This window comes from Lontra canadensis, unplaced genomic scaffold (assembly GCF_010015895.1).
Source record: "Lontra canadensis isolate GAN:19392208 unplaced genomic scaffold, GSC_riverotter_1.0 scaffold4, whole genome shotgun sequence".
NCBI classification, from domain to species: domain Eukaryota; kingdom Metazoa; phylum Chordata; class Mammalia; order Carnivora; family Mustelidae; genus Lontra; species Lontra canadensis.
In genome coordinates, this window is record NW_022630998.1 from 33,298,354 (window position 1) to 33,323,027 (window position 24,674).

The 24,674-nt window shown below is 37.5% G+C and overlaps 1 protein-coding gene across 1 annotated transcript in view; it reads left to right on the forward strand.

The window, feature by feature from the left end:
- HOMER1 (homer scaffold protein 1) overlaps positions 1 to 24,674 on the forward strand; it is a 132,034-nt gene that overhangs the window by 97,422 nt on the left and 9,938 nt on the right. Inside the window, exons 6-8 of the mRNA XM_032847808.1 lie at positions 11,645 to 11,801; positions 16,239 to 16,349; positions 16,977 to 17,057. Coding sequence (XP_032703699.1) covers positions 11,645 to 11,801; positions 16,239 to 16,349; positions 16,977 to 17,057 — 349 coding nt within the window. The remainder of the gene's footprint in view (positions 1 to 11,644; positions 11,802 to 16,238; positions 16,350 to 16,976; positions 17,058 to 24,674) is intronic.

Sequence of the window (24,674 nt, forward strand, 5' to 3'; positions counted from 1 at the left end):
TATGTGTGAAGACAATGGATTGTAAGTCAGGAAGGAATCTGAGCTGGAAAGTAAAATTTGGGGGTTATCAAGGCATACATTGACAGCAAGGGTCAGAAAAGGTACATTTTGAAGCAGGTGCTGATAGAACTATAAGATCAGAACAGTGGGAATGTCCGATAAGAGGACCCCAAGGATAAGGAAACTAGTGAGTTGTCAAAAATCACGGTAAGTTTTGAGGGAAACCTTGTTAATCGTTTAGGCACGTTGAGGTTTTCAGCTATATCTCATGGAATAATCCTTTGGTATTATATATATTATTATTACATTATATATAATTATTAGATTATTTGCCTGGCAGAATGTTGAAGTCTTTTTCACAACAAATAATGTTTATGAACAATGCAGAGTTACCCCGTTTTCTTTTAAGGGATGTTTCCTTCCTTTAATGGGGTAACTTACATTATATTAAGAAACGCAAATTTAGACCCTGAACAGTTGAAGAAAGCATTAGTTTCTTTTCTTTTCTTTCTTTCTTTCTTTTTTTTTTTTTAAGCATTAGTTTCTAAGTGGAACTAGCTTGGGGCCAATAGGCTGACACAGGAGCACCTAATTCAGAAAGTGGCACATGTGTAGGTTGAAGTCCCTGTTAGTGGTTTCTGCGCTCACAGGTGTCCAGGAAGAGTAAGGAGACAAACCGCCAGGCTGTCCTTAGACAGGGCGATGTTGGGAGTGCTTGAGTCCCTCTCTTACTTTCACGGTGAGGGACTGACCTCACGACCAATACTAAAAATCATGTCCAGAAGTAAACCTGTTGCAGCCTATTTTTAAATCCCCTTTTTTTAAAAGTTTATCAGGATATATTTTTTTTTATAGTTCTACATAATTTGCATGCATGGGGCTACCATTCTAGAGACTGATGGTGGATCTGGACCCCGGAGGTATGGCGGGGAGACAGCTTTTTAAATTCTGTAACTGACCACTTACATAGACGATTCACTTCATAAGTTAAACAATTTAACTTAAATAAAGTTTTAGTTTAAGTTAAATAAACATGAGCAATCCATGTATTAGACTCTTATTTTGTTAGATTGTCTATCATTAGTACTTTTTCTTCTAGACTGTACATAACTAATTTAATGAAGTTTACTACTTTTTTGTAGTACTTTGATGTTAGTTAAAGGAAACCTGTAGAATTCCAGTTAAAAGAACCTTGAAATGATGTCTTGGGAGTGTTTGGAACTCCCTCATTGACTTGGAGGTCTGAAGCCAACAGGAAACCGGCTGGTCCTTTCTGAAGGGAAACTTAACCAGTCACAAGAATAAAGAATTATTTTCCTCTTATTCCAGCAAACAGACATGAGATCATAGTGGTATTTCAGTATCTCTTCTGACTCACTTGTGTCTCTAGCTAAACAATTTAGTGGTTTCTTTGTGAACAATTTACGTAATGTGAAACCACCAAAACTGTACCTGTAAAAAAGGACCAAATTAGCAGCCAAAGTTAGAACCCTAACATTTTTTTAAACAAGTATTCCTAAACTGTAAGATGCTAAATTAAAGCATTGGTATCAGCATTAATACCATGGTATTCATTATTGCTAAAAATCAGTCTAATGGGGAAGGAATGGACTATCTTCAAATTATAAGAAAGGAACACTGTTTTTTCAAAATTGCAAAAGTATGCAAAGTATGTAAAATTATATATGAGATCTGACCATATCTGAGATAACCGAGATAGCTCACAAGTAAAACTCCCTTCAGGATACCCTTTGGAATTCATTGTAAGCTGAAATTGTGTAGGGTATTCTAATATACTAGATGGTGAGGGGAATATACCAAAAAAGCTATAAAGAGAAAACAGGGCAGATTGACAAAAATCAAACACATTTTATTTCCTAACTTGTATTTCACACTATGTTCTAGGTTATTAAAGAAGAAGCTCATAAAGTAGCAGAAGCAAGAATGTTCTAAAAGATTCAAATTTACCAACAAAGTTAGAATTTTGGTTGATACTGTTATACAGCCTTAAAACCATATTTATTTACTTTGGAATGAAGTATGAGAAAATACAGGAACACAAAAACAGCATTGAACTGTTCTTTCCTGTAATACCTACTTCAAGATTAGATTATTAAGCCTCAAATTGTTATGGTTTATTGTCCTTTTGTGCAATATGCAGAAATGTATTTTGTATGACCATTTTCTTCAGCATTTACCTTTTTGTTTGAATGCAATCAGTAGGACTTTGGGGCTGTGTAAAAAAGAAAAAGGTTAATGGGAGTCCTGTGGCCAAATCTCATTACTGACCTACTAGAGACTCAAGACATGTTTAGGGAAATGAAGTAGACAAGTTTATAGTATACTGAGACATGATACCTTCACCTTTTTCTATCCTGTTGCAGAGGCATCGTTTCAATGTCTTCCTGCACAAAACCAATTTTTTTTAAAGATTTTTTTAAATTTATTTGACAGAGAGAGATCACAAGTAGGCCGAGAGGCAGGCAGAGAGAGAGAGGGAAGCAGGCTCCCCGCTGAGCAGAAAGCCCGATGCGGGACTCGATCCTAGGACCCTGAGATCATGATCTGAGCCGAAGGCAGAGGCCTAACCCACTGAGCCAACCAGGCGCCCACAAAACCAATTTTTTAAAAAGAGTTTTATTTATTTATTTGACAGAGCGAGGGAACCCAAGCAGGGGGAGCAGCAGGTAGAGGCAGAGGGAGAAGCAGGCTTCCAACTGAGCTGGGAGCCCGATGCGGATCTTGATCTCAGGACCTTGAGATCATGACCTGAGCCGAAGACAGATGCTTACAGACTGAGCCACCCAGGAGCCCCCAAAACAAATTTTTAATTATGCCTTGTCTATGGCCCATTCCTTTCCTATGTGAATCCCTGCCTCTACAATCCTGCTTCTCCTGTCTACTTCTTATCACCATCTACCAATGCCCACTAACCTCCTTCCTTTTTAATTTTGACTCTCTTATTATGTGTTTCCTGCCTACCCAGTCTCTTCCCATGCCAACAAATACAGGCATGAATGCAGCAGCTTAGAGACTATTCTACCAGTTTAAGAAGACCTTTCCAGCTCTTGAAGTTTATAATCCTACAGTCACAGAAAGTGTATTTAAGAGTGTTTAGAAAGCCTTTTTTTTCCTTTTGGGTAATGCGGTAATTTTTAAAATTGAAGTATAATTTATAAATATGGTAGAATTCACTTTTCTTTTTACTAACATATAATGTATTATTTATTCCAGGGGTACAGGTCTGTGACTCATCATTCTTACACGAGTCACAGCACTCATAGCTCATTCCTTCCACAGTGTCCATCACCTGGCCACCCTATCCCTCTCATCCCCCTCCCATCCAGCAACCCTCACTTTGTTTCCTGAGATTAAGAGTCTCTTCTAGTTTGTCTCCCTCTCTGGTTTCATCTTATTTCATTTTTTTCCCCTCTCTTCCCCTATGATCCTCTGTTTTGTTTCTCAACTTCCTCGTATCAGTAAGATAATAGGATAATTGTCTTTCTCTGATTGACTTATTTCACTTAGCATAATACCCTCTAGTTCTATCCATGTCATTGCAGATGGCAAGATTTCATTTTTTTGATAGCTGCATAATAGTCCATTGTATATATATACTACCTCTTCTTTATCCATTCATCTGCTGATGGACATGTGGGCTTTTGCCATCGTTTGGTTATTGTGGACATTGCTGCTCTAAACATTGGGGTGCCTGTGCCCCTTTGGATCACTACATTTGTATTTTTGGGGTAAACACCCAGTAGTACGATTGCTGAGTCGTAGGGTAGCTCTGTTTTCAACTTTTTGAGGAACCTCCATACTGTTTTCCAGAGCAACTGCACCAGCTTGCATTCCCACCAGCAGTGTAGGAGGGTTCCCCTTTCTACACATCCTCACCAACTTCTGTTGTTTCCTGACTTGTTAAAACCTCTCATTGAGGTTTTGATTTGTATTTCCCTGATGCCGAGTGACATTGAACACTTTTTCATTTGCCTGTTGTCCATCTGGATGTCTTCTTTGCAGAAATGTCTGTTCATGTCTTCTGCACATTTCTTGATTGGATTCTTTATTCTTTGGGTGTTGAGTTTGATAAGTTCTTTATAGATTTGGAATCCTAGCCCTTTATCTGATAGATCGTTTGCAAATATCTTCTCCCATTCTGTCAGTTACCTTTTGGTTTTGTTGACTGTTTTCTTTGCTGTGCAACAGCTTTTTATCTTGATGAAGTCCCAATAGTTCATTTTTGCCCTTGTTTCCCTTGCCATTGGTGATGTGTCTAGGAAGAGGTTGCTATTTGTGTTCTCCTCTAGGATTTGGATGGATTCCTGTCTCACATTGGGAGGGGGATGAGAGGGATAGGGTGGCCAGGTGATGGACACTGTGGAAGGAATGAGCTACTTTTGTGTATGGTATAAGGAAATGGTCCAGTTTCATTTTTCTGCATGTGACTGTCCAGTCTTCCCTACACCATTTGTTGAAGAGACTATCTTTTTTCCATTGAACCTATTTCCTCATTTGTTGAAGATTAGTTGACCATAGAGTTGAGGGTCCATTTCTGGTTTTTCTGTTCTGTTCCATTGATCTATGTGTCTGTTTTTATGCCAATACCATACTGTCTTGATGATGGCTACTTTGTAATAGAGCTTTAAGTCCAGAATTGTGTTGCTACCAGTTTTGGTTTTCTTTTTCAACACTCCTCTGGCTATTTGGGGTCTTTTCTGGTTCCATACAAATTTTAGGATTATTTGTTCCATTTTTTTGAAAACAGTTGATGGTGTTTTGATAGGGATTGCGTTGAATGTGTAGATTGCTCTAGGTAGCATGGACATTTTAACATATGTTCTTCCAATCCATGAGCATGGAACGTTTCCATTTCTTTGTGTCTTCCTCACTTTCTTTCACTGAGTGATCTATATAGTTTTCGGAGTACAGATTCTTTGCCTCTTTGGTTAGGTTTATCCCTAGGTATCTTATGGTTTGGGGTGCAATTGTAAATGAGATCAACTCCTTAGTTTCTCTTTCTTCTATCTCATTGTTTGTATATAGAAATGTAACTGATTTCTGTGCATTGATTTTACATCCTTCCACTTTGCTCAATTCCTGTTTGAGTTCTAGCAATTTTGGAGTGGAGTCTTCTGGGTTTTCCACATAGAATTTCATGTCATCTGTAGAGAAAGTTTGACTTCTTTGCCTCTTCAGATGCCTATGTGTGTTTTTTGTGTCCTGCAACTTTGGGGAACTCATTTGGTAGTTCTGATAGCCTTTTTGTGAAATCTTTAGGGTACTCAACATATAAATCATGTCACCTGCAAACAGATATTTTTACTTCTTCCTTTTTAATTTAAACATCTTCTATTCATTTTTATGCCTACTGGTGCTGGCTACGACTTCTAGTACCAGTTTGAATTTGGAGTGGTGACAGTGAGCATCCTTGTCTGGTTTCTGATCTTAGAGGAAAAGATTTCAGTCTTTGATATTTGAGTCTGACATTAGCTGTGTGCTTTTCATATATGGCCTTTATTACATTGAGGTAGTTTCCTTCTATTCCTCATTTATTGAGTGTTTTTTTTAATAAAAGTGTATTGAGTTTTGTCAAATGTGTTTCCTACATCATTTGAGAGGATCGTGTGTTTTTTTTTCTTTTCTATTAATGTGGTGTATTACACTGATATTTTTTAAAGACTTATTTATTTGACAGAGAGACAGCAAGAGAGGGAATACAGGCAGGGTGAGTAGAGAGGAAGAAGCAGCTTCCTGCTGAATAGGGAGCCTGATCCAGGGCTCAATCCCAAGATCCTGTGATCATGACCTGAGCCGAAGGCAGATGCTTAATGACTGAGCCACCCAGGCACCCCTATTACACTGATTTTTTTAAAGATTTTTTATTTATTTATATATTTCAGAGAGAGAAAGAGAGTGAGTTCAAGTATGAGCAAGGAGAGGGGCAGAGGGAAAAGCAGACAACTTGCTGAGCAGGGACACCCCCACCCCCCGCCCCATGCAGAACTCAATCCCAGGACCCTGGTATCATGACCTGAGCCGAAGGCAGGCACTTAATCAGCTGACCCACAAAGGTGCCCCTACATTGATTTTTATGTGTTGAACCTTCCTTGCATTCTAGAATATCTTTGTTATTTTTTTAATGGTGTCTTTCAAAGAGAAGTTTCTAATTGTTATGAAATCCTTTTATTTTTTCATGGATCCTGCTTTTGGTGTTTTATCTAAGAAACCTTTCCTAACCCTTGGAAAGATTGTCTCCTGTGGTTTCTTCTAGGAGTTTTATATTTTATAACAGTTTTAAGTTTTCAGTTAAATTTTATATGGGATTATGAGAAATAATTCAAGATTCTTGTGTGTGTGTTTATCTAGTTCATTTAACATCATTTGTTTAAAAGGCTATATTCTTTTTCCTTTGAATTGCCTTTAGATTTTTTTAATCTTCAATTCAATCATTTCCAGATATTTTCATTTCTTTGTGAAGATCCCACTTTCTGTCTGGCATAATACAAGAACTTCCTTTCATATATTTCCTATAATATCTAATGGTAATGAATTCCCCAGCTTTTCTTTGTCTGAAAAACTCATTATTTCACCTTCATTTAGAAATGTCTTACCACTGTGTGTAAAATTCTGGGTTGAGAATTATATACTTTTGGCACTATCACACTATTGCCTTCTGGACTGCATAGTTTGATGAGAAACTACTGTAACTGTCATTTTGTTCCTTTATATGTAATATGTTTTTGGGCCTTTTGGATTTGTCATTAAATGACCTTTATTTATTTATTTTTTAATTCTCATGCATTGCACCTTCAAATATTTCTTCTGCTGTCTTTTTTCTCTTTTCTCTTTCTGGGATGCCAGTTAGACATTTGTTAGACAGTTTGGTATCCACTCTCCTCCCCTATCCCCCCCCCCCCCCCCCCCCCCCCGCATGTCTTAGATACTGTGTTTCTTTTTTCTTTTTTTTCTCTTTGTGTTTCAGTTCGGCTAATTTTAAGATTTATTTATTAGAGAGTGCTGGAGTGGGGGGGCAGAGGGAGAGGGAGAAACAGACTCCCCACTGAGCAGAGTGCCTTACTTGGGGTTCAGCCCTAGCATCCCAGGATCATGACCTAAGCCAAAGGCAGATGCTTAACTGACTAAGCCACCCCAGTGTCCCCAGTTTGGCTAATTTCAGTTGGCCAAATGAACTGATTTCTAAATTACACCAAAACAAGACATTCTGTTTAGGAATACTAACCTTTTCCTGAACAGGTCCTTTGTAGATTCTCCAAGTTCCAGATCTGTGTTTTATATGAAATCTCTTGTTATTTTATATGCTTGATAGATTGATTTAGAATGGAAATCTAAATAGTAGAATCCATAGATTATACTAATCAAGGCCAGTGTGAAATCCTGTCCCAAATGTAAGATTCAAAATACTTACATTTAAACTTATATTAAAAACTTAATTAAAATTTAATAGTTAAAACATTTACTATTCATTATGTTAATTAATTTAACCCTAGGTTGGTTCTGTAATTACTTCATAAAGAATGCATTTTACTTTAATGAATACCTTTTTTTTTTTCTCCCCATTTAGGTTGTCATGTGTTAGCTAAACCTGCATAGATTGGCAAGCTCTGGGCTGTGCTTAAGTGGAAGGATAAGTGGTATAACTAGAAAATACTTGTTGGAGAAGACCTGAATCTGTGAAAGAGAAGAATGCATTCTTGATGTTTGATGCTGAATATAGAAAATTTAGAGCAAAGAATCATAGGGAAGCAAAGTGAAAGTCTGATTGGGAGGAAGAAACCCTCTCAGGCAAGCCAGCTTGACTAGAACAGGAGATGTAACCCATGTGTCTCAACTAAGAAGATTAGGCAGATTGATACCACCAAGCAGTTAACACAGTTCTCTATGGATGTTGTTTGGGTGTCCCCAAAATTTAACTCAATTCTTAAACTACCTGGAGGTAACATTAGACTTCACAGGGTAAGGGGCTCAGACCCACAATACTGCTTCCTCTTCAGACGCCAATCTCAAGTCCAGGTTGTTTCTGATATATTGGCTATAAATTAGAGGTTCCCACAAGTTGTTGGATTAAGTTGCTAGAGTGGCTCACAGAACAGAGTAAAATTGGTTTTACTTACTAGATGATCAGTTTATTATAAAGGATATGAATGAACAGCTGGGTGAAATGATGCATAAGACAAGATCATGAAAGCAGGAGCTTTTTCTGTGGAGTTTGGGGTCTAGCACATAAAAGTTTCTGGGTCACCAACATCCTCTAAAGCTCTCAGAAACCCATTCTTTTGGGGTTTCATGGAGGCTTCATTGCTCAGATATGATTGATAAACTCAGTGGCCCTTGGCGACTGACTTCTAGCCCATCTCCCCTCCCTGGAGACCAGAACGTGGGACTGAAAGTTTCAACTCGTTAGTCAAAGTTGGTTTTCCTGGAAATCAGCCCCCACATCTTTAGAAGGGTTCTAAAAATGACCTCATTGACATAAACTCAGTTGTAGTTGAAAGGAGCGTCTTTTGAATAGCAAGATCTCTGTTTCCCCTTTAAGACTCTAGAGGGATTTCTGAAACAGGACAAAAGACCAAATGTAACAAAAGATGCCCCCAGGAGTTTGATATTTGCATATATCAAGTGTTTAAATTAGTTCAATAAGATTTTAGTTGTCAGATTGAAGGGTCTCCTTAAATAAAACTCCTCTATAGGGAAAAAAGTGGTAGGTGGTTTTAAAAATTATGTAATTAAGTCAGAACAGGTGCATGCTTTGCTCAGAATTTGGAAAATTATTCCACAAAAGATGGAATAGAAAAGAATTTTCTTTTCAAGGATAGAAGTGGGTTGTAAATTAATGACTTAGCTTATTGTTTGATTTTTGTCCTTTCATGTTTAGATGAAATTTTCTCACTTAGTAAACTTTCGAAAAATTTTAAAACTTATTTGTAACTAATTTTAGACTTATAGAAGAGTTAAAAAACTATGTAAAACCCTCAGCCAGCTTCCTTTATTGTTAGCATTTCTTACAAGCCATAATAATTATCAAATTAATATCGATACAGTAGTACTAACTCCGGTTTACGAGACTCGTTTTCATCATTGCCCTTTTCCTAGGAATCTATCCATTTGCATTTAATTATGTCTTATTCTCCACCATTCTGTTTCTCACTCTTGTCTTCTCTTGACACTGGAAGAGTATCAACCAGTTTTTTTTTTTTTTAAGATTTTATTTATTTATTTGACAGACAGAGATTACAAGTAGGCAGAGAGGCAGGCAGAGAGAGAGAGGAGGAAGCAGGCTCCCTGCTGATCAGAGAGCCCGATTCGGGACTCGATTCCAGGACCCTGCGATCATGACCTGAGCTGAAGGCAGAGGCTTTAACCCACTGAGCCACCCAGGCGCCCTGCAACCAGTTATTTTGTAGAATTTCCTCGGTTTGGGTTTATGATGTTATCTCATGTTTAGAATGAGGTTATGCCTTTTTGGCAAGAATACCACAGAAATTATCTTGTGTCTTTCCCTATGCATTGTATCAGAGGGTTCAAGCTGCTGATAGATCTTCTTATTAGTGATGAGATTTAGAGATCTTACTGATAAGAGCATGCTTTCTTTTATATACTACATAATTAAATTGCTTTTAAAAATATCAGTCCAGGGTGACTGGGTGGCTCATTCAGTTAAGCATCCAACTCTTGATTTCTGCTCAGGTCATGGAGCTCAGGCTTATGAAATCAATTCCCGTGCCGGACATGGAGCCAGCTTAAGATTCTCTCTCTCTCTTTCCCCCTCCCTCTTTTCCTCCCTCCCTCTCTTAAAAAAACAACAACAAAAACAAAAACAAAAACAAAACAGAAAAATCAGTCCATCAAAGCATTTACTCTGTGATATAAATAACCTACCAAAAACCAAAAATGCAGATTACAGAAAGCCATCATCATCACTAGTTAGTTAATGGGATGAGGTTTATAGAATTTCACTAAAAGGAGGAAGCTGTTAAATAATAAGAAAGAAGAGGGGCGTCTGGGTGGCTCAGTCAGTTAGGCATCTTACTCTTGTTTTTGGTTCAGGTCATGATCTCAAAGTCCTGCAGGCTTGAGCCCCATTTCGGGCTCCGTGTTCAGCCGGGAGTCCGATTGAGATTCTCTCTCTCCTGTCCCCTGCCCACCCCCTGTGTGTGTGTTCTCTCTCTCTCTCTCTCTCTCTCTCAAATAAATACATCTTTTTCTTTCAGATGAGGCAATTCTTTCTTTAGGGGACAGTTAACAAAGGAATTATCAAGAGAGGAATCTTCCCAGTTAATAGGATTGTCTTTATAATAGAAAAATTGTCTTAGTTCAGGCAGTTAACTTTGGATAACTTATTAAGTAGAACAGTAAATGAGGAAATAGTTTTTTGCTTTTAGGGTTTTTTTGTTTGTTTTATATGTGACATGGAATTCTATCAGAAATTAAGTCATTAGGACCAATGTCTAGGTGTAGCCTCTCATAATACCTGAAATAAATGTATTGTGACAAATTTTTCATGTATTGGGCATTTCAAAATTATGAGTAATGTAAAATAAATCAATAACAGTTACAGAAGAAATACTACATTACATGTCTCAAGCCTTATTGACATTGCAGCATCCTTACGTGTTTCACAAAGGAATGAAATTGTACTTCAGGGTTTCCTGCATTTGGTGCAGCCACTATGGAAAACAGTTTGAAGGTTTCTCAGAAATTAAAAAGAGAAATATTATATGATCCATTAATTTCACTTCTGGGCATTTACCCAAAGAAAGTGAAAATACTAATTCTAAAAGATACACGTACCCTTAGGTTTATTGCAGCATTATTTACAATGGCCAAGATAGGGAAGCAGCCCAAGGTCCATCAATAGATGAATGGATAAAGAAGATGTGGTATGAGGCGCCTGGGTGGCTCAGTTGTTAAGTATCTGCTTTCAGCTCAGGTCATGATCCCAAGGTCCCAGGGATTGAGCCCCGAATGGGGCTCCTTGCTTAGCCGGCAGCCTGCTTCCCCCTCTCTGTCTCTGCCTGCCTGTGGTCTCTCTGTCAAATAAATAAATAAAATATTAAACACACACACACACACACACACACACACACAAATCAGAATATAATCAGACGGGTGGATGGAACAGAGCAATACATTGGATCCTGTGTGTGTTTTGGTCTGTTAGAAAACTAGATCCCAAAATTGTAAATTGTATATGATTATCACTGTTATACTCTAGAAATATCGTATTATATGTCAGCCATATTTTTATTAAAAATAAAAAAAATTTAATACCCACCTCTAAAAAATAACACAGTACATTGTTAGGTTTTGCCTGTAGATATTTTTCAGGATATAATGTTTATTTCTCAAGAGAATGGGTAGATACTGTTCTATAGATATAGTATCTGTCCTAATGAAGGTGGGAACTAGTCTGCATTAAGCCTACTACTGTGATACTTTTTCTGTTTCTTCACTTAAAGGATTTTCTTCAGCAGGAAGATTTCAGTGAAATATTTGTTTTTATTCTTTTCAGATTATCTTTGAGACATTCATGGGCTGTAAAACGATAAAACTAATAGAATGGAGTACTGCTGCACCTCCAAAGTGACAATATTCAGTGTAATAGAATTTTCTTCTCTTTTAGTTCAGCAATCAGCAAACACTGGGAGGCTGAACTGGCTACCCTCAAAGGAAATAATGCCAAACTCACTGCGGCCCTGTTGGAGTCCACTGCCAATGTGAAACAATGGAAACAGCAGCTTGCTGCCTATCAGGAGGAAGCAGAACGTCTGCACAAGCGGGTAAGCTCAGAGCTGCAGCTGGCCCTGGGGACTGATGGCTAACACGTCTTCCTGACCAGCAGAGACATACATGTAGGTTCCTTGCAAGGATATCTGGAGATAGTAATTTCTTGTCAGAACATACATATAGATGGTAGCAAATGTGGGTTTATTTAGTTAAGAAAAATACTTTTCTGGGGCGCCAGGGTGGCTCAGTGGGTTAAGCCTCTGCCTTCAGCTCAGGTCATGATCTCAGGGTTCTGGGATCGAGTCCCGCGTTGGGCTCTCTGCTCAGCAGGGAGCCTGCTTCCCCCTCTCTATCTGCTTGCCTCTCCGCCTACTTGGGGTCTCTCTCTCTCTCTCTCTGTCAAATAAATAAAATATTTAAAAAAGAAAAATACTTTTCTATTCTGCCACTTACTAGCTCTCTGACCTTTGGTAAGTTACCCCTTTCTGCTCAATATTCTATGTATAAAATAGGAATAATAATATATAGTCTGTAGAATTCCTGTGAAAATGAATAGAGAAAATGAATTGATGTGCAGTTGCACCGAGTTAATGATAGATGCTTTTATTATTTAATTTTATTGTTTTTTTGAGGAAGGAACAACTTAAAAAATACAGGTAAGAAGTTCTTTATAAAGGTTGGTTACACAAAGTTTCCCCCACTATCCAAAAGTAAAGCAATCCTGTGAAACCTTTCTTAAGCCGAAGTAGTATAAAGGGAAGAGTATCTCCTGCTTTCCAGAAGTTCACTTTGTCTTTACGAAAGACCTATGTTAGTATCTGTTTTTGCTAACCGACAAATCTGAGGACCATTTTTAGTTTTGCCAATAAAAGCTGTTACCATACTAATATAGGTCTTTTATGAATGTGAAGTGGCCTAATGCAAACTCTCAGAAAGTGGGGGACACTTGTATTTGTAATTTCAAACAGGAAAAGATCAGAAATCCCAGTATAAATAATATTAGAAGCCCAAACAGTTACTTGAGAAGAATTTTTTTTTTATTCAGAGCATTTGCATTTACCCAGCAGGACGTAGATGCCACTAGTTTCCCTTTTTAGGAAGCATACCAAAGAAGTGAATTTCATAAACCATAGGAAATGGGTTTACTACCAGAGCACAATTTGAGGAATGGAGTAGGATCAGGGTGACAGGGAAAGTAATAAGAAATAGATACAGGGAGGGAGAGTAAGAAACCTGAGTAAATGTCATCCTATTGTATGTATAAAGGTTAACTTACGAGGAAGAAGAAGGAAGTTGTTTAATATGTATAGAATTTCCATTTTGCAAGATGATAAATTTCTGGAGATCTTTTTCATAACAGTGTGAATATACTTAACACTACTGAATTGTACATTTTAAAATGGCTAAGATGATAAATTTTATTCTGTGGTTTTTACCACAATAAAATAAATTAATCCATGACAGTTAACTCATGAGCCAATAAATAGTCACTAAAGAACTGTCCTATCCCCTTACTGTATAATCTCTGTCCTTAAGGAAATTTTGGGTTAAATTGTGAATTGGATTTTAAAGATCTAAGAAATGAAATCTTTCTGTTTATTTATAATTTTCAGTGCTCTTCTTTCCCTCTTGTAGATTAGAATTTCCATCAGGTGTCATTTCTTTGGAGCCTAAATTCCTTTGCAGTTTCAGCCCGAGTGGTGTAAGGGGCAGCTTTCGGTATTTACCATAGGTTGTGTTTTCCTAGTTCTTCACATGTCTGTTCATTTTAGTTGTATGTTAGACATTTGAAATTAGATGATTACAGTAAGATTCTTTTATCTTACTCTGCATGATGTTGATTTTTGTTTGAGCCAAGCAGTTAAACTTACTTACATTAGAGTCCATTTATTTTAATTTTGCCCTTTAACCCTATGGTAAATTCCCTAGTCCTGGGAAATCTTTATTTCTAAGGCATAACCCTTTTGGTGTTTCACTGGAAAGCTTGAGCTAATAACCCATGTCCTCTAATTTAATAGGACTGAAACGTCAAACTCTTCTCTCTATGGTGAACCCCATCACAACTCAGCTCCTGCAACCTTCCGGCTCCTCCCAACAGTCCCATGCTGGACTCCTTGGATCTTACCTGTGTGTGTGTAGTTCAAGGGTTAGCCAAAGATTTGAAGGGATTCTATATGTTTATTTGGGGGCTTTCTTCATACAGTTCCTCTAATTTCTAGCTGCTTCAGCTGTGCTAAGGAATCCCCAGACCCTCAGGCTCCTCAAGGCAAAAAGACCACAGGTTTCTATTTAAGTTCTAGTCAAGCAATGCAGCCAGACTACAGAGTTCCTTCAAGCAAAAGGATGTGTAAATGTGTATTTTTTTAAATTAAATTTAATTTTTTCAGTGTTCCAAGATTCATTGTTTATGCACCACACCCAGTGCTCCATGTAATACGTGCCCTCCTTAATACCCACCACCAGTCTCACCCAATCCCCCACCACCCTCCCATCCAAAACCCTCAGTTTGTTTCTCAGAGTCCACAATCTCTCATGGTTCATCTCCACCTCCGATTTCCCCCAACTCACTTCTCCTCTCCATCTGCCTATGTCTTCCTTGTTATTCCTTATGCTCCACAAGTAAGTGAACCATATGATAACTGACTCTCTCGGCTTGACTTATTTCACTCAGCATAATCTCTTCCAGTCCCGTCCATGTTGATACAAAAGTTGGGTATTCATCCTTTCTGATGGAGGCATAATACTCTATTGTATATATGGACCATATCTTCTTTATCCATTCATTTGCTGAAGGGCATCTTGACTCTTTCCACAGTTTGGTGACTGTGGTCATTGTTGCTGTGACCGTTGGGGTACCGATGGTCCTTCTTTTCACTACATCTGTATCTTTGGGATACCCAATGTGATTGCTTTCTTTCTGTCTCTTGCTCTACTTTGTCACTTACCAGGGCATTCAAACGGTTGAATTTTACATTTTGGTCATGATATGCAATTGTTATCTGTGGGAAGGTTTTTCCAGTAAAAAGTACTCCATCATAATCAGAACTGGAACTCCCCATAATGAATTCATTATCTATCTAATTGGACAAAAAAATAAAAAAACTCCTATATATTGAACAATAAGAAAATAATTCCCAAGATTTTGAATACATTTCATTTTGTGGACCACAGGACAGGAGAGCCTAGAGGAATTAAGTAAATAGGAATGACTTTCTGGTGAAAGTAAATGCTGAGCTGAGAGCTGAAGGTTTGCTAATGTCTGAACAGCTTCAGTGGTAAGAGTGGATATTCTAGTTAAGTCAGCAAGATGGGTGTGAGAGTGGTTTATTCTTAGCATGAGGAGACTTGCCTATTTTTAGCTGGAAAAACCACATATGTGGTGTCTTGGGTGATGAGGATGGTTAAGTAGTTAAGGTCTGATGTATGCAAGACCTGAGGGTTTAGATTTGATATTGTAAAAAATGAGACTTTGAAAGACTTTGAATGGAGGAGTTACACAATGATAAATGAATGTTAGTTTATAGGAGGTAAAAATAGACAAAGATTATAATTATGTCCTCTGGCGGGCCATTGCTGTGGTCTAGGCCTGGATGATCAGGGTCTGCACAAGGCTATTAGTACATGAATAGAAAGGAAGAAAGTGTTTAGAAATGTAGTAACATTTATGGAGGGTAAGTAGATAATGGAAAATGTGAAGAAGAAGGATTTGCGTTTCGTTAATAGTCTAGAATTTACTGCATTCTTCTAGTCAGCCAAAATGTATGAGATGCTGATGTGTGTAAAGAGCTGTGATGGAGTGTGCATGCATGTTTTTTTGTTGACTGTTGTGTATTTTGACTGTTGGATCCATCAAAGTTGTTGGATGGTTTAACTTTGAGGGACAGTGCCCTTCTCTCTTCTCTCAGAAAATACCAAGTGCTCGTTAAAAGTTATGTAGCTCTTTAGGCCCTTAGTACATTCTTACTGACTAAAGAATGTTATCTTTTGCTACAGAGACACTATTGATGTGAAGTCATTCTAGTATCGACTGATTTAAGTTGTATTTTAAGCGTATCTTTTCTTCCAGATTCTCTTACATTTTGGAAATGTATTTGAAAAATTTCTCACTTCGGCAAGGCCAGTTTTCAAAAGCCATGTTTAATTTGAAAGCTGCAGATGGAAGGCAGATGGCTCTATCTGATTTGGAATATGTTGTCATAAGAAAATCTTAAAGGACCTTTCATTATAGGGGTTCTCAACTGTCGTTAATCAATTAAGCTTTCCTAACTTTTTCCATGACCAAGCCATGTAAATAATTATTCCCCATTGTCCTAAATTCGTGTCCTTAAAGAATCTATTCATTCTACCTTAAGTATCTTAATATTTCTCAAAATTGATTTTCATATGTTGTTTAAAAGTTATGATTTACCTGTCCAGGGCTGATTTCATTTTCTGCAAGAAATCTCTTGAGATAGTACTACAGCTTAACCTGTGTTTTCATTTCATCTTAGGTGACCGAGCTTGAATGTGTTAGTAGCCAAGCCAATGCAGTGCACACCCACAAGACAGAATTAAACCAAACAATACAGGAACTAGAAGAGACGCTGAAAGTGAAGGAAGAGGTATTTGCTCCTTCTCACTCATCTGTAACCCAGCTACCGTAGGTGCACAAACTCCTGGAGTCTCAGTCAGATTTACAAGTGCTTTATGGAATAAAGTAAGGTTGTGGGGTGTTTTGGAGGGGGAGATGAAATTTTTTTCTATTGACAACGAAGCTTGTTCCTATTTTCTCCATCCTTGTTTCTGCTGTGAGGAACTATGGTGAGGCAGTCAGACTGAGATACTTGCCTTCTGTGAGAGAGTTGCATTCGTAACATCAACAGAAAACTGTGAGAGGTTAAATGAATTTTACAAGCTGTTGCTTTCTCTGGTTTCCAGTCAGAGGATTTAATAGCACAGGAAAGAATTATACCCACAAGGCTTGAAGCAGCCTTAAAATGTTCTGATGGTTTTTTCTAAGCAGTGCTGTACTAAAGCCACCAAGCAGACTTGTTGCTTCAGATTATCATGTATTAGACAACATACCCATAAAGATGAATTCACTCTTCTAAAAATCAGCATAAAGGAATGTTTTTTAAATTATTCTCTTCTAAGGACTAAGACAATAATTTCAGGGGGGAAATAAGACTTTCTCTGTGTTTGATTTAGTTTAAATATTGTTGCTAAAAACATTGCTCTACTTTTTCTAGGAAATAGAAAGACTAAAACAAGAAATTGATAATGCCAGAGAACTACAAGAACAGAGGGACTCTTTGACTCAGAAACTACAGGTGAGCTATAATAATATTTTGATTCATTTCTACATAGAGAGAATCATCAGTCATTCTTTGACATAGTATTGACTTTTTTTCTGAAACTTCATTTTGGAGGTTCTCAGTCATTTTTCCAGGACTTCTGATTCATGACTGATCTTTGATTCTCCAAAAATTGTAGTAACCTCACCTAGGTAGCATAGGATCATCATAGATGGTCATTTATTAATTGCCTTTAGTAAATTATTGTAGGAATTTCTACTTTTTAACATAAAAACACTCAATTTAAAGAGAATTTCTCACATGGATTTCATTCAGTCCAAGAGTTCTACTGATTTTTTTTTTAACACTGAACTAATGAGTATGAATTGCAATAGTAGTTTTGCCCTAATGGAAATTAAGCTAGTGACCTCTTTATTTCTTTATTCTTCTGAATTTTACTCACCTTTTTTGCATAAATAATGTTTCCTGACTCTAATTTATATACATATATCCTGTATCAGTGATTAGGGAAGATTTTTAGAATTCATTATCAAAGTCTCTGGCACCTCTGGCCCTCTTTTTTACACCCCAGGGGTAGTTGCCTCTATAAAATAAGATTAGGACCACTTTAGAGTTTGGAGTAGAAATAAATGTATGTACAGAGTGAGGAATTTTGGATCAGGGTGATAAGTGGGACCTGAAAGCCCAGGAATAGGAGAGTACCTCAATTGTAATGAGAGTCTTAAATTCATTGAAGGCTTCCTATGTGCCAGACACTCTGCTAAGCACTTTACTTCTGTTGTGCATTTTCTTCTTGTAGCAGTCACCTGAGGAAACTGAGGCTTGTATAGGTTCATTTGTCCAATCTCCGTTTATATAGGTAGTCAGAATTCTGGGACAGTGGAGAAAGGCTGTAGGTTCTTCGTATGGCTTGAAACGTTTCCCTCTCCCTCTCCCATCACTGACTTGCAGCCATCTGGTTTGTTTTGGCTAGCCCTATTAATTGTTGTTCCCACATTTTAATGATCTGTGTAAATTACTGGTTCTCGAGTGGGGCAGTTTTGTGCCAGGCGACATGTAGCAATGTGCCGAGACAACTTTGATTTTCACAACTCGGGCGGTACTATTGACCTGTAGTCGGTTAAAGTCAAGAATGCTGCTAAACATCCAATTATCGGGACCAAACTGTCAATAGTGCCAAGGTTGAGAAAGCTGGGTGTTGAGCTAAAGATGAGGCGCATACTCAGGGCTAGAAGAAGAGGGGGAATTCAGTGGAGCTTCGTCTTTCGTTCCTTTGGTTCAGGCTGCCATTTTCGGAGTCTTTGCTGCGATTTAGGCATTTACCGAGCACTCATGTACCTTTGCTCGGACTCTCACACTAGCAGGTGTTGTATCCCCATTTTCAAAGAGAAGGTCGCAGTTCGGGGGTGTTTGCAAGTTGACAAAGTACTGGACTAGAAAGGAGTGAGACCCACATTGGTTTGGACTCCACAGTGTCTGTTCTTTCTGTCCGGCTGGCCCACCGCTTCAGGCGGCCACGCTGCCAACACGTCCCACGTCTGGTGGACGCTTTCCCAGTTACATACACATTGTCCCAGAGAAACCGAGATATATATATATTTAAGATTTTTAAGATTTTATTTAATACGTAATATATATTATATATAAACATATATTATGTATATATATATTTAAGATTTTACTTATTTATTTGACAGAGACAGCGAGAGAAGGAATATAAGCAGGGGGAGTGGGAGAGGAAGAAGCAGGTTTCCTGCTGAGCAGGGAGCCTGAGGCAGGGCTCGATCCCAGTACCCTGAGATCACGACCTGAGCTGAAGGCAGATGCTTAACAACTGAGTTGCCCAGGCGCCCCAAGGCATTGTTTTATATAACCATCAAAATCAAGAAACTATCTGTCTACAGACCTTATTCATATTCCCATAATTGTCTTAATAATCTCCTTTATAACAAAGTTTAAAACTTCTTTTTCTGGTCCAAGATTTATTCTAGGCTCATGTGTTGCATTTAGTTTTCATATGTATTTATTTTGATGTTTGAGTTGTCCCAGATTTGGCCAGTGGGAACCCCTTCAGTCCAGCTTCTGTTTCCTTTTTATGAGACCCTGTCATTCTTTAAAGAATGTCTTCATGTTTTAGGACAACTACATATTCCAGGCTCATCTTCTATTTTTTCAGTCCTCAGCCTTGGAATTAGCTATTTCTCCAGGGAGAAATTTCTTCTTTTTTTTTTTTCTTAAAGATTTTGTGTATTTATTTGACAGAAAGAGCAAGAGCACAAGCAGAGGGAGAGGGAGAAGCAGACTCTCTGCTGAGCAGGGAGTCTGAATCGGGGCTTGAACCCAGTACCCCAGGATCCTGATCTGAGCTGAAGGCAGATGCTTAGTTGACTGAGCCACCCAGGTGCCCCTCCAAGGAGAAATTTCTTTAAGCAATGACTGATATTTAGAAGCCAAGATCTGAGTACCAGATAAGCTTTTTGCTATTGAGATGACATTGTTTCTATGCCATCTTAATAAGCAGGGCTGGAAATACATACATACCACATTATGTCTATTTCGGTAGCCATGTATGCATAAAACTGAATTCTTACTCATACCTCCCATTGCAGTGTAATACAATGGAGTTTATTCTAGCCTTCCCCATACTCATATTTATAATTCCTTTGCCCAATACTAAGAAACCTGATTCTTATTATCTACAATATATTTACTTACTTTCTCAATCTTAACACAGAAAATAGTTTTTGAATTACTAATTCATACCACCACAAAAAAATGCAGACAGAACCTTACCAACTTGAGATCACTGTAATTTTTTTTTTCCTCAGCCTGTGTTCAAAACTTTGTTGGGTTAGTTCCTCCCCTCCTGTGCAATTGGTTAGGTTATTCATTTGAAACATACTTCGGTTTGGGGCGCCTGGGTAGCTCACTCAGTTAAGCGTCTGCCTTCAGCTCAGGTCATGATCCCAGGGTCCTGGGATCGAGCCCTGCATTGGGCTCCCTGCTTAGTGGGGAGCCTGCTTCTCCTAGTCCCTCTGACTGCTGCTCCCATTGCTTGTGTGCTCTCTCTGTCAAATAAATAAATAAAACCTTAAAAAAAAAAAAAGAAACATACTTATGTTCATTGGTATCATATTGTATTCTATTTTCATATTTTCTTATCTGTTCTTCTACATTTTATTTATACATGCATTTCCTGAGTATATGAAACATTAGCATGGTTCCAAAAGTCAGAACTACTCAGAAAGTTGTTTTTAGAGACCTCCCCTCCAGTCCCCACTACCCTAGCATCTGCGAGGTCCTTCCCACCCGCCACCTGTAGGTAACCAGTCTCATTAGTTCCTAGTTAATCCTTTCTGCATTTCTTTCCACACAAATGAACAGAGAGATCTCTTTGTTTACCTTCCCCCCCTCCTTTTTTTTAAAGATTTTATTTATTTATTTGACAGAGAAAGATCACAAGCAGGCAGAGAGGCAGGCAGAGAGAGAGAGGAGGAAGCAGGCTCCCCGCCGAGCAGAAAGCCCGATGCGGGGCTCGATCCCAGGACCCTGGGATCACGACCTGAGCCGAAGGCAGAGGCTTAACCTACTGAGCCACCCAGGCGCCCCTCCTCCCCTTTTTTTTTAATGGTAACACGCTCTTGATTACTCTTGTGCACTTTGCTTCTTTAACTGAAAATACATTCTGGGAGTCACTGTTTCAGTTCATCGAGATCTTGTCCATGCTTGTTATAGCTGTAAAGTCCCTCACTTGTGTGTGTGGTAGTTTATTCAGCTACTCCTTTATGGGGGTAGTTATGTTGTCTCCAGTGTTCTGCAACAACACTACTACAATAAGTAATATTGCGTATAGGTATTTTGTTATTGTTGGAGGTATATCTTCAGGATAGATTTTTTTTTTTTTTTTTGGTTTTGGTTTTGGTTTTGTTATTTTTTAGTAATCTGTGCACCCACTGTGGGGCTCGAGCTCACTATACCAAGATGCAAAGTCTCATACTCTTCTGACTGAGCTAGCCAGGCAGGATAGATTCTCAGAAGGAAGATATCTAAGTACGAAAATAAACACATACGTACGTAGTTTGGTTAAACAATGTCAAATTCCTCTCCATAATAGATTGTGCTGGTGCCTACTTAAACCACTGCTGTGAGTGCCTCTTTGCCCATAGTCTCGCCAACAAAATGTGTTGTCATACTTATTAATTGTGTGATAGGTAAGAAATGATAGTTTTAATCTGTATATCTCATGAGTGACATGGACATCTTTCATAAGCTTAGAGGTCATTTCAATATCTTTTTGTACATGGGTGGATGGGTGTTCATGTCTTTTGCCCTTTCCCTATAGGATTTTTGGTTCTCTTTCTGGAGTTCTGTACATATTGCAGGAGTTCTTTTTATATCTGATTACATGTTAAAAATTTCTCCCAATTTTTTTTTTTTTTTTTTTTGGCTTTGCCTAAGATGGTGTTTTATGTAATAGTCAGATTTTATTACTTTTCTTCTCTTGGTTCTGGCTTGCGGATCATATAGTTAGATAGCTCTTTTCCAAACTCAGATGATACAGGAATTCATCTGTATTTCCCACTAGTCCTTACAGGGTTTCATTTTTTACATGGATCTCTGAGTGTTTTGGGTTTATTCTTTTGTGTGTGATATGAGATGTGGATGTACCTTTCCAAATGTCTGTCCAGTTAACTCATTACCATTTATTTAAAACTTCATTCATTTTTCCAGAGATTGGAGATACTTGATTTCTGTACACATTTTGATCTACTCGAGGCTTTCTATTCCAGCCTGCTAGTTGCTCTAGTAACACCTCTGTACCACACTGCACCAATAGTAAAGGCTTCAATATCTGGTAGAGCCAGGTACTCCTCACAGAGTTCCTTTTTCATTGGCTTTTTTTTTTTTTCCCCGTATTCTTACTTATTTATTTTATCATATGAAATTCAGTGTTCAGTACCAATTTTTGTGTCAACTGAAAATAAAGCTCCATAAAAAAATTTTATCGGGATTGCTTAAAATTTATAATGACTTCAAGGAAGCAATATCTACTGAAATTTCTGTCTTATTCAAGAGTAAGGGATGTCTTCCCATTTCTTCACATCTACTTTTTTGTTTCTCAGGAGTGTTTTAAGGTTTTCAACATGCTATTTTGCATGTTTCTTATTTATTAATATTTTATCTTCCTTTTTTTCTATTTCAAATGGGATTTTCTCTACTATTAAATCTTTTAATTGATTATTGTTTGTATATTGAAAGCTGTTGAATTCTGTATGCTATTTTTACATCCGGCTACCTGACTAAATTGTTTTATTATTTGAGCTAGTTTTGTCATTTATTCCATTGATTCTCAAGATTTTTTAGGTATTATAACACATAACTGCCCTCAAAGGTAATTTTACTTTTATTCACCCAATTATTAAGCCTCTTGATTTTTCTTGTCCAATTACACCTGTGAAAAACACCACTACAATGTTGAACAAGAGTGGAGATGATGGGCTTATCTTGTCCCTCATCTTAGTGAAAATACCTCTAGTATTTTTCCATTAAGTAAAATGCTGGCTGTAACACTAAAATACGTTTTATCATGTTAGGAGAGTGTCCTTCATTCCTATTAGTGTGTTTTTATCAGGGATGAGTGTTGAATCTTGTTAATGGTTTTTTTTTTGTTGTTTTTTTTTAAGTATCTCTGGAGTTAATCATAATTTCCTCTCTAGGTCTATTAAATATGGTTTATTTTATTAGTGGATTTTCTAATACCTAAATGCCTTTGCATGACTGGAATAAATACCACTTAGCTATGGCATCTTATTTTCTTAATGTGGTATTAGATTTTTGTTCTTTAGTATTTATTATTTTTACAAAATACTCATTTGTGGTATTGGTCTGTAATTTTCTTCTGGGGGGAGCTGTTTTTATAAGATTGAGGCATCAAGCTTATACTTTGCACACAGTAATACTTCAGTTCTACTTCATGTGCTATCTTCATTTTCTATGTTCTGCAATAGCGGATGGTGTATTGAAACTACCTGGGTCTTTGAACACTGACACCATCAGGGCCTGGTGTATCTTTATGGAGTAGTTCCTGGATTATTCTCTATTTCTTCTGCAGACACTGCGCTGTGCAAGCTTCCATCTAGGTTTCACAGAGTCAGCGAGCACCCTCATATCTTATTTTATATAGTTGTCCATTGTCCTTTTCTTCTTGTCCAGTGTCCTTCTTGTCTAATCAGTGCCACTGTTTTTTTCTGTCCTCTACCTTATGAATTTCTTTTTTTAAAAAAAGATTTTATTTATTTATTTGAGAGACAGAGATCACAAGTAAGCAGAGAAGCAGGCAGAGAGAAAGAGGAGGAAGCAGGCTTTCCACTGAGCAGAGAGCCTGATGTGGGGCTCGATCCCAGCACCCTGGGATCATGACCTGAACTGAAGGCAGAGGCTTAACCCACTGAGCCACCCAGGCGCCCCATGAATTTCTCCTTTTATTTTTATTATTCCTGCTTCATACTTTGTTTTGGTGTACTTATTCTTTCTCGAGCATTTTAAGAAGAGAATTTAATTCCTTTATTTTCATTCTTTCACTTTTATGTATATGTGTTTAAAGCTATAGATTGTCCTCTGATGATTGCTTTAGGTATGTTTCATAGATTCTGATATTTAGTATGTTCATTATCATTATTTCCTGAAATTCTGTAATTTTCATCTTACTTCCCTTGTACCCATGATATGTTTAAAAGAAGGCACTTGGGGTGTTTTTTTTTTGGATTTAATTCTTAAGTTCTAGTTTTATTATCTTGTAACACAAGGGTTCGTATAATTTCTGCTTTACATAATTGCGCTTTTTTGCGTCATCTCATGTATGGTGTTTTTTTTTGTGATGTTCCTTATTGAAGTTATAATTTTTGTTTTCTGTATTGTTACTCATCCTTTGTTCTACTCGATCTCTCCTGGATTGAGAGTGGCACAGTGAGTCTTTCATCAGTGTGTTTTTATCTATGCCTCTTTACAGCTCCTGTAATTCCTACTTTATAAGGAGGTTGGTACTTAAATATGATGGTTATATCTTTATTGTGCATTGCAGCTTTTAGCCTTAAAGTGCCTGCCTTTGCCCCTTTTTCTACCAGTATCAAAACCTTTCATTATCTTGCGCCCATCCTGTTATTTTTGCCCTTCCTAAATGAATTGCTCAATGGAAGGACCTTTCTATTTTATGATTTGGTTTTCAATTCCTACTCCTACTGCATTGTGATCACATATTTTTTTAATATTTATACTTAATGTAACTTAATACAACCTTTTTTTGACCTCATGTAAAATCAGTTTTTGTGAATGCTTCTTGTGTGTCGTGTAGTAATACTTAGAGACTGCTTTGTGAGACAAACTGAAATATTTTCTTTTACTAGGTAACTCATTCATATTTATCAATACAATTTTTTATGCTTTGTTTCACCTTGTCATTGTTTTATGTAATAATTCCTATGTGTTAATTTGATTTTTTCTTTCTCTATATATGTTCTTTGCCCTATTTTATATCTTTTGATATTTAAGGTCTTAATTTTGTTTAGTGTTTACCTTTAGACTTTTTAAAAATACTCCTACTGGGGTGCCTGGGTGGCTCAGTGGGTTAAGCCT